The sequence below is a fragment of the Pestalotiopsis fici genome (genome assembly GCF_000516985.1).
Source record: "Pestalotiopsis fici W106-1 unplaced genomic scaffold PFICI_Scf_5, whole genome shotgun sequence".
Classification (NCBI taxonomy): Eukaryota; Fungi; Ascomycota; class Sordariomycetes; order Amphisphaeriales; family Sporocadaceae; genus Pestalotiopsis; species Pestalotiopsis fici.
The window spans coordinates 3,412,014-3,422,714 of NW_006917095.1; the positions used below are offsets into that span (position 1 = coordinate 3,412,014).

Here is a 10,701-nt window from a genome sequence, read left to right on the forward strand (position 1 = left end):
CTTGCTGGGATCTGCAGCCTTCGCGCCTATTAATCTGACTGCGTCGTATAGTAGGAGTTGGAGCGTCACAAGCGAGGATCATGGTATCCATGTAGCTGTCTTATCTTATTCCCTAACGACCTTCGTGAACATCGTTCCTCTATCACCACCTTTGCCATGGAGCCTGTGGGCACTTTATCTGCTTCTCTGGATATTTCAGTTTGCAATTATGCTGGCTCCTTAGTATAAATAATGACCAAGGCTTTGAAACGCGACAGTGAGTGAGTTGATACCCTGTCTCTTGCCAAATCCTATGAACTATGGCATATATTGACAGTTTCTAGGATCATCCAGCATAACGGGGACCGCCGAAGACCATGCTGTCGCTGGGAACGTTCATTTTCGTCACGCCGATGTCAATCGTCTGTGCGGAAAAGAGATGTGCCTTATTGATGAGGATGGAACACATTTCCCATGTCACGGGATGTTGTGTGGGCGTGAGAGGAGAGTTGGGCTTGACATGTTTGATCACAACACGCTCATGACACTCGGCTTACCTTTTTCCCAAGAACCTAGAACCGTAAAATGAGACCGCCAAGTGGGACAAGCTTGTAGGCGAGGCAGACGAACTGATCCTTCAGCGGTTAGCCATGCTCAGAAACCCACATGAGGACTACCACAACTGGGACGAGCCAACGCCGTATCGACTTGATCGCATAATGGCTCCCTTGTACGACGAATCTATTCTCTTTTAAAATCACATGATTACCGGAACAAAATTATCGCAGCCGAGGCGCAAGCCATGTGGGCAGTGGCTGACTGGGTGGAAGTAGCTTACTGGTGGGACATGCGTTCAAGCTGGCCCCTGCCGCAGAAAGGGAAACCAATATTGTCCACATGATTGCTGGAACAAGCGTCGCTATCTCTCAAATGGCGACTCTAGAAATTTTGATGGCGTCTCGTTCGTAGATGGCCTGTTGGACGAGATCACCCTCACAGCGCCTTGGGAAAGTGGCTGGCCCTGCACCTATCATCCCTGCGGATCTAAGCAAGTTGTGGCAGAAATATCTCCGTAAAGCTTCTACTTGATGCTGGTACTGTGCAGTGTTTCTTTTAATAGTTTTGCCGAAGCTCAGCATATCTTATAGCGGACCCTTGTTGAACCGCGACTTGAAGCAGTGCGGCTAGAATCTGGAGGAGTGCCAAGTGAATAGATCCATGCAACTGTGCCGCGCCCTGAACCAGGTTGAACAGTCACGACATATATCGACGGCGGCGGCATAAATAGCTTTTCTCTGTATCCGACACGGGCTGTAACACAAATTCTCAAAGACTCAACTTTGCACTTGTTGATGCTCCTTTGGTTCAGAGCTCATACTCTACAGCTGTTTCAAGTCATGGCATTCATTGGACCGCTCGTTCCTTACGGGCTTGTCGTTTTAGCTGCTTATGTGAGACCATATTTTTCATATACTGTACCTAACTACGTAATATACTAACAATCTTGAGGTGTGGAGTTTGTCTTGATCTTGGGCTACCGTGTTCTAGTACATCCACTTCGAAAGTATCCCGGTCCATTTTTTGCAAGTCTCTCAGAGGCATATGGAGGATTATATGCCCTTCGAAAGAGTCTTCATTTGCAGACGTATTATAACCACCTCAACTATGGTAAGCTGTGATACCAAACAAAGCCATTAGTTTCTGCTAAAATCTACGATAGGACCGGTTGTGAGAGAGGCACCCGATCGGCTCGTGTTCAATACAGTCACAGCTTTACAAGGTATGTGTTTGGAGGCTTCGCGATCTCGTTTCAAGTTCTGATTATGACAGATATCTATCAAAATGAGAACAGCACGAAGTCGTACGTCTATCTGGCGGCACAACCTGACAAGCCCAATATTTTCACCATTGCAGACAAGAACGAGCATCGTCCAAAAAGGAAACTCATCAGCCATGTCCTCTCGGATCATTCAATGAGAAAGTTTGAATCTTCTATGCTGGCACAGATTGATATTTTCCTAAAACAGATTCTGTATTTCAAGTCGTCGGCATACAACATGACACCTGCATGTCGCCACATGGGTCTAAACATTGCTGGAAAGCTCGGCTTTGGTTTCGACCTCGGCCTCCAGACAGATGACACAAACAGGAGTCTTCCCACCGCCATCACACTCGGAAACCATAAAACAAACGCATGTATGCAATTCACGACCCTTGCGGTACTACTCAAGCCTGGATTCATTGTGAATATGTTCACTAGCAGCCTAAGGGCCCGACTGATGGACATGTTGATGAGCATGATAAAATCTCGTCTGGCTAAACCATCAGATGCCGAACAAGATTTGTTGGCTGTTTATGCAGAACAGTCCGATAGTGATATCAAAAATATCAAGCAGCAGAGCCTCTGGGCCGAGGCTGTCTTTTTCTTTGCAGCTGGTATGCTTTCTTTACTCTCATTCAAGATAGTTCTTGGTTTCTAAACTAATTCTTGCTCGCAGGAGGGGAAACCATAGCATCGACCCTGTCTGCTGCATTCTTTTACCTTTCGCGTAACGCTGAGATTTACGAAAAGCTGGCCGAGGAGATACGGACTACGTTCCAATCAGCCGATGAAATCCGCGGCGGATCAAAGCTTTCTGGCTGTCGATACCTGCGTGCTTGCATCGACGAAACGATGCGCATGTCTCCCCCAGTACCCTCGACTCTATGGCGCGAGGCCGTCAAAGGCCAGTCACTGGTCGTAGATGGTCACGCCATTCCTCCAGGGACTCAGGTTGGGGTGAATATCTACAGCCTTCACCATAACGAGGAATATTTCCCGGATTCGTTCAAATTTGACCCCGAAAGATGGATGCCTGGTGCACAGCCCGGCCGAGCCCACCACGCAGCCTTTACGCCGTTTTCCTTTGGATCTCGTGGATGTGCTGGAAAGTCAATGGCGTATCTCGAGATGAGTCTTGTTTTGGCCAAGACGCTGTGGTACTTTGACTTTCAGAGGGCGTCCTCTGGTGCTGAGAAGATCATGGGAGATGGTATATCTGGCTTCACACATCATGGGGGCGAGGAGACCGAGTTTCCGATGTACAATCTTTTCGCCGCGGGTCACGATGGGCCAGTTCTCAAGTTTACTTCGCGGGGCACTTGGTGCGATGAATTGCAATAGACCCAAGTATCTGAGTCAATCATACAGAATCGTTTTGTCTTCTGGCCCCACGCATATATTCCGTGTGTTTCGGAAAGAAATTCAAGAAGAAAGGGTCTTTGGGCATTTTATAATTTCAGCGTTATTCAATTGGAGATGTGCAATGTCCGCTGCGTCGTGTTCCTCTTGCCTGTGACTTGACCCACCTTCAAGTGTAAAACCAATGGCCCTAGCTTAACCCTAGCCCGACCCCGACGAAACTAACAACTATTCGATACTTTCCAAGCAAATAGCAATGAACAAATCCAGTCCTGTCCAGTCTCTTTCTACCACAATTGCTGCATACAGCCCAGTGGCAGACGTATTTCTAAAGGTAAGTTGGGTCGAATTGAAAATACCAGAGAAACAGATACTCATTGGTGTTTCGGACCTGGACATCTTGAAAGGGACCGTGCTGTCGGTGGCAGTCTGGCCAAACAAACTATGATTGCTACTATCCTTCTAGTTGATATAATATATATCCCCAATATTCATGCTGGAAATGCCCTTGACCGCGAATCCAGCAATAGTGACACAAAGGCTCTGCATCATCGCCATGGGCACCAGCCTGAATCATAACCTCTCATTGCACAATCCAGAAGCAAATATTCATGGGTTTTGGGTGAACGCGAGACGTGTACGGTAGAGTACTGATCCATCAGGACTTGTGGAATGTCCGCCTCGTCGGGTTTGGTGCGTAAAAGGGCCTAAAATTATTGAAGAAGAAAGCACAACTCTAGTGTTCAGCGCAGCCTGGATGAGTTTGTCTCACAAAAAGGATGGGGCCAGAGATCTTTTTGTTAACCCGTCACGAGCCGAGCAAAGAGTTCCACTGTCTTTAGAAAACCCAAGCACCAGCAACTATATGGTTTTATCGTAACCAACCACACGGTAGACCTAGTCCGCAGACCATCTAATAATGTTCCTCGGATCCATTCCAACCACTGCCTTGCTAATTATAGAACCTGTCTTAGAATCAAGCCTAGTTCTTATGTACATCCATTGTAAAGTGCGGACATACTGTCGATCTCGTTTCCTATTTTGACGTGCAAGACTCATAAGAAGAACAACTCGCAGTGAATACAGTCAGTGTGGCTCGTGCTCTATCGTCTTTGCATAACACATGAGGAGAGCGCTACTATAGGCCGGCACCCTTGGCGGTAAGTTGAGCCACATCTTGGCGACTTGGCATACCTCGCGTTTGTCAAGTTTCTTAAATCCGCACCCTTGGACACTTATAGTTCCTGGGCAATTCGAATATGACGGACTTTGGTGAGACTTTAGCAGCAGCGATCAATTTGGAGAAGGCGAGCACGGAGATAGCGATGCATTGTACGCGACCATGGAGCAGATATATAGAGACAAGAAGACTCGGTAAGACAATGAGAATAATATCAACAAACACTCATCACTGAACATTGCATCTCGTCGAAATCCACACGCAAATATGCGAAAGACATCATTCTTCTCTCCCCTGATGCTCGCGAGCTGTGTCGCGGCATTGCCAGTTGCAAATGATGCTGCCGAGTACGAATATGTGATCATTGGCTCGGGCCCTGGCGGAGGCACTCTGGCGTAAGTTGAGCGACAACATACAGGAGAAATACCTTTTAACAATCACCAGGGCAAATCTGGCACGCAGTGGCCACTCAGTCTTCTTGATTGAAGCCGGAGCTGACAATGGCGACACTCTTCTGCAGCAGATTCCGGCAATGTGAGTACAACCAAGTTGAGAACCATTATTCTTTTCAAATGACTTATGATTTTCAGGGCCGACCCTGTCTCTGAGCACCCTGAAATGTCTTGGGAGTTCTTCGTCTCTCATTTCCAAAACGATACTCAAGCCCGTCGCGATTCCAAGTTTACTTACCGTTTGGCTAACGGGTCCTACTACTACGGTCTTGAACCTCCCGCAGATGCAGAGCCGTAGGATATCCCCTGATACCAGTTATATCTTTGATCATTGACTGACTTTCGGTAGTTTGGGTATTTTCTACCCTCGAGGTGCTACACTCGGTGGCTCAGCCCAGCTCAATGCCATGAACTTTGCCCTGCCTCCCGACAACGACTGGGAGTACATAGCGGAGCTTACTGGTGACGAATCATGGAGAGCTGATAACATGCGCACGTATTTCACACAAGTTGAAAATTGCACCTATATCCCACCCGGTACGGAGGGTCATGGATTCGAGGGATTCATTTCGGTATGTGCCATCTATCCCGTTTCTATTGCACAAAAACGCCAGGCTAACGAAATTGCCATGATCATAGAGCAACCGTAACAACATATCCTATGTCACTTCACGCCCAGGCGTTGTCGAGGTCCTTCAACATGCGTTCCTCGAAGCTGAGGACATTGACATTACAAGTCCCGAACAGATTGGAGAGCTCATGGAAAGGGACCTCAATGCGGCCGACGCAGGGCGCTATGCACGCAACGGCATCTACCAACTTCCACTACATTATGACGAGTTTCGTCGTCGTGACGGGTCCAGAAACTACATTGTAGAGACACTTGCTGCACGCTCTCCGACCGATGACTCCGCCCTATACCCTCTGACGCTGAGTACAAACTCTCTCGCCACCCGCGTTTTATTTGAAAATACACAAGACGGCCGTCCAAAGGCATACGGCGTCGAGTATATGGTTGGCGAGGGGCTTTACGCAGCTGACAGGAGATATGATGCCGAGGCTGCAGGGGAATTGCGTCGTGTGACGGCATCGCGCGAAGTCATTGTTAGTGGCGGTGCCTTTAACACGCCGCAGATTTTGAAGCTCAGTGGCGTCGGACCACGAGATGAGCTGGAAGCATTGGGCATTGACGTCGTAGTGGATCTTCCTGCAGTGGTGAGTTGTGCATCCTTTGCACTGATGCCCAGCGATTTCTTGGTGGCTTTGGAACTAACGATGAGTCTTTACACAGGGCTTATATATGCAAGACAACTATGAGGCGGGTGTCACGGTGGAGGCCGCGATTCCCTGGGAGAACAACCCCTTTGCCGAGTGTCTATTCAACGTCTCCGATTCGTCTGATCCCTGCCTGGTTGAATGGCAGACCACACATACTGGGCCATATGGTGAAGGTGCAGCACCCATCTCCATGCTCTACCGCACCAGTGTATCCGAGAATGAAGATGCCGACCTTCTCATCTTTGGTGCTGCCGGTACGGTGTTTCGCGGCTTCTTCCCCGGCTACTCTACGGCGCACTATCCGGCAGAGTCGTGGTTCTGGTCCATTGCCAAGATGCAGACGCCCGGCGATCAGAGTCAGGGCACAGTGACGTTGCGCTCTGCTGACCCGAGGGATGTGCCCTCGATTGATTTCAACTGGTTCACCGAGGAGACCAGAGACCGCGATCTCCAGGCCCTCGAAGAGGGTGTCGCGTTTGCCATGCGCATGTTCAACGCAACGGGGCCGCCTTATGCCCCCTTTACCGTTGTTGAGCCACGGCCCGACGTTGGTGACACTAGACAGGCGATTGTGGATGAGGCGTTTAGTCACCACGTCACGTCAACCTGTCGCATGGGACCATCTGCTGAGGACGCCAGCCAAAGATACTGTGTGGACTCCAAGTTCAGGGTCCATGGCGTGGATGGGCTCAGAGTGGTTGATGCCTCCGTGTTCCCGAGGACACCTGGAGCCATGCCAGTTGCTCCCACCTTTGTTATGAGTCAGAAGGCTTTCAATGTCATTATGGCAGACATCTAGAGTTCATAGGTTCAAGTTTACTACATGCTTCAGTCCTCACACCTGACTACCTACAGCATCTCTCTTTTGTAGATCGGGGGATCAACCCAGACATCTGTCATACGCTATTTCAATCTCATCTTCCCTTTACATTGGCTCAGGTCAGATAGGTATTCCATAGGAACGCTCCTAGAAAGCCAATCAACAATGCCATGGTACGCGGGCTTATCATGAACTGATTTTCTTTGGCCGTGGAGTTTGTCGTCTGTCGGACTGTGTTTGTAGCCAGCTCGTCGTCACCCGAATCTGCTAGAACACCCTTAGCCAAGGTTCTCGACCCCTCACCATGATCAGACTCCTGCCGACGAAACTGGGAGTTCTGCAGTAGTCTTGCCGTGTTGCTCAGCGTCTCGGCCGTCATAACTTGCGACTCGCTTGTAGTGGCAATATTGACTGCAATGCTGATAGTGTTTTTTATCTAGCGCTGAATGTCAGTCCAATATTCACGCGGCCAACATGCTGTAACGGGAGGAGCGACATACCTGTCGGCCATTAAGCGGCACCTCGGCCAAAGTTTGCAGAGCATCCTGAGTAACATCCACCTTGATTCTCTTGGACTTGCGCGCATTCTCCATCAAGCTATCCCAAACTCTGTAACGTGAAGCAGTATCGAGACTGAAATACTGAAGGGAGAGGTGGATTCGGCCTGACAACAGACAACGTTGTAATTAGCAAACGTCGATCATCAAATGGTGGCACACCAACTTTGAAAGGCCTCATCAATGACTTGAGCTTGGTTGGTGGTCAAGATGAGAATGCCCTGGTAGTATTCGAGCTCTCTAAGAAAGACGGAAACTATCGCATTTCTTTCAATGTCTGTCGTTGTTCGCTGAGCAAGAAAGACGTCTGCCTCATCTAGCAGAAGCACTGCCTTCCAGTGGCTTGCTAGCTTGAGGATGCTAGACAATTTGTCGTGAATCTTGGTCGCCTCGTGGCCCAGTGCTCCACTGGATATTGCATACAGCGGCATTTTGGCAGTTTCGGCAATCGCTTCGGCCGTCAATGTCTTGCCGGATCCTGGAGGTCCGTAGAGGAGCCCGACAAGGCCCTTGCCCTTGCCCTTGATGAGATCATCAAAGTCCGAATTTCCTGCACCATGGGCAACGACGAGCTGATATATTACATCTTTGAGCGACTTCTCCATGACAAGAGAATCAAATATGGTCCTGTACCAGGCGTCAGTCAGAGGGGTCAAATCTCATCAAGTAGTATATGAAAGTTTTGGTGAAGAAAAGCAGATGAAATGGTAAACAAATAAGAGAAAACAAGATGAAACTTGAGGGATAGCTAACTCATTCCAATCAATTTCCGACACTCGATCAACAGAAAAGGCACCTGCGAATTTGTCAGCAAATCGTGGCAACCCCTACTTCGGACATTGGCGTACCCCAAGTACTATCGCGCAGGCTATATCCATAGACAAAGCCAGAGACAAGAAGCATCTGCTTCTTGGACAGCTGAACTCTTCGAGCTGTTGATCGATTTTGTCTAGATGCTGGTAAAGACGTCCACGTTTCGTTATCGCTTGATGATGCGCTGCCACTACTGCTGCTGCTGCTGCGATAAAACGGGGGTAAACCTGGTGGAGGGCGCATGATTCCCGGAACTCGAGGGGGTGGACGACCTCTTCCGTAGCTTCTGTTCCTCGCGTTATGTTTGCCAGAATCTCCGCCCACAAACTCAAGCATAGCGTCGCTCGCATCTTTCAGAAGCTCCTTGAGAAGCTCTTCTGACGTGTTTGGGCCCTGCACTCGCATCAGTACTCATGATTTATAGCGAGGGGATAATGATTGAAATACCTCGTGACTCATTGAGAACTCCGCCATTGATACTCTAGAAATTTTGCGCAGATTGCTGATTGCACTGGAATGTGGCATGACTGGGTTGGATGGATCCATTCGCCGCATCGTCTTGGGATCTACCACTACACGCCCGCTGAACTGTGATCTTGTTTTCAGCTTCGATGGGACTTTTACATCATAAAGTAACATGTTTCAGACTTACTGGGTAGTAATCAACCTTGTCGTGGACCTTGGCCAAACCAGTGCCCTGATGCTCGAGGTGTCGGAAATGAGGTTGCCAGAACTCCAAGGCCTTGACGCTACGCTTCAGGACATTCTTCATTGCTTCCTCACGTTGTGGGTGGTAATCCAAGGGGATGTATGGAAGATCCCGTATCAGCTTGACACCAGTGAACATTGGGATCCGCAACATCTGGTGCACGCTTCCTGCCTTGGACCCGTCCCAGATAATGTTCTCTGCCTCCATGATCAAGAAGTTTTGGCCTTGTATGCATTGAACGCTGTGGCTCCGCACGCACCAGATGCTCTGAAAGTCAAGTGCATCCGTTCCAACAATCAAGCAATCGGGTGGCAAAATTGCCCACAGGTACTCAAAAGTGATGGAATGAGGTAGCAATGAGTCTAGAACCGAGACCATTTCTCCATACTGGGTATCAATGAAGTTGAAAGCGGCACCCATCTCGAAGACGGCCGTCTTGTCTCCAACCTCATGGTAATGCTTCGCAAGGAGCTCGAATTCGGGTCGAGCCCAAAACATGAAACTTGGATCGAGCTATAAGGGCATACGTATGTTATTTACCAGATATTTTGACAAATAATACTGTTCGACAAGAATGAACGGGCAATACTGACCTCTGTGATGATATTCTCGGTCAACCCAAAACCTGCTGCCCCACGGAATATGTTTCGCAGGGCGTTTCGAAGGACTTCTCCAGAAATGATCAAGACGGTTTGGTAATCAGTCATCTCTGGGTTATAGTCTCGACGAACAAAGATGACGCAGTCTTTGTATCTTCTAGACTCATTCTTGGGTTTTGCAGGCTTCTTCAAAACAAATTGCCGCTTGAATCTGTAGACGGCATCAATATTAGACTCGGTCTGAAGATGGTGGGGATATCAGTCAATAACAGAATTTGAATCAACGCACCTATCCCAGCTATTGCAAAGCAGGTTAGACTATGAGCGTAACTATAATCATGCCACAAATGGAATGATCATTAGAGGGAATTGAATACATACTATCGGTCTCTAGTCACTATTTCCTGTCGATTGTCTAGGTCTGGGGTTGGATTACCCTCTGACTCGGACCCGGACTCTCCATCGGTCTCTGCCTTGCCATTAGGTGGCTCTTGCTCGGGAGACTTGTTCTTCATCCCGAAAAACTTGTCAATTGCTGGGCATTGAAAACACAGCGTAAGCGACATACCCTAGCGCTCAAGAGAGAGAGAGAGGGAAAAGGGTGGTGCTCCATGGAAATTTCTTACCACCAGCCATATCATTGCCAAATTCCTTTTGAAGTCGTTCAATTACTTTTGGAGAGACTTTTTGATCAACTTGGTGCTCGAATTGCGAAATATCAAAGACATTGTGAGGGCCGTCGGTTGTTTCTTGCTTGGCCAGAAGGGCCAACTTGTCCCGGTCTGTCATGCTATCCATTTTTCACGGGATAATGTGATGGTCTTGCCAACTCGTTTGAATGTCAATGACAGAGAGGAAGTTGCAACAAAAGTTTGTGAGATGTATCTGATATTTGACCAGCGTAATTCGGGATCACTGACAAGGTCAAAGGCAGGCTGGGCGGAGGGGCTGTGCATGCACATATACGTGCTATACAGGCACAAAGAGGCACAGGTGCCTTGAGCGAGCCTTGTGGTCGCTTTCTGCTACCTAGAGTCGCACAATAAGCGGGGTTGATGATTGATATTTGAGGCAGACATGCAAGCTGACCAGATCCCACCAATGCTAGCAGACTTTGATTAGTGTAAGCAACT

General features: G+C 48.6%; 3 protein-coding genes across 3 annotated transcripts; 2 read left to right on the forward strand and 1 right to left on the reverse strand.

The window, feature by feature from the left end:
* Window positions 1–1,802: 1,802 nt before the first annotated feature.
* Window positions 1,803–3,142, forward strand: PFICI_08340 (uncharacterized protein; the record flags this gene model as incomplete). Its single annotated transcript, XM_007836921.1, has 2 exons — window positions 1,803–2,415; window positions 2,478–3,142. 2 exons carry the CDS (start codon window positions 1,803–1,805, stop codon window positions 3,140–3,142), a joined length of 1,278 nt encoding a protein of 425 aa, XP_007835112.1.
* A 1,465-nt stretch (window positions 3,143–4,607) lies between these two features.
* On the forward strand, window positions 4,608–6,869 carry PFICI_08341 (uncharacterized protein; the record flags this gene model as incomplete). The annotated part of the gene is made up of 6 exons (XM_007836922.1): window positions 4,608–4,735; window positions 4,785–4,874; window positions 4,931–5,086; window positions 5,142–5,364; window positions 5,432–6,007; window positions 6,084–6,869. 6 exons carry the CDS (start codon window positions 4,608–4,610, stop codon window positions 6,867–6,869), a joined length of 1,959 nt encoding a protein of 652 aa, XP_007835113.1.
* Window positions 6,870–7,005: 136 nt separating this feature from the next.
* On the reverse strand, window positions 7,006–10,366 carry PFICI_08342 (uncharacterized protein; the record flags this gene model as incomplete). The annotated part of the gene is made up of 11 exons (XM_007836923.1): window positions 7,006–7,326; window positions 7,391–7,554; window positions 7,614–8,074; window positions 8,201–8,243; window positions 8,296–8,653; window positions 8,708–8,848; window positions 8,913–9,482; window positions 9,563–9,779; window positions 9,858–9,866; window positions 9,950–10,103; window positions 10,195–10,366. 11 exons carry the CDS (start codon window positions 10,364–10,366, stop codon window positions 7,006–7,008), a joined length of 2,610 nt encoding a protein of 869 aa, XP_007835114.1.
* Between the last annotated feature and the right edge of the window lie 335 nt (window positions 10,367–10,701).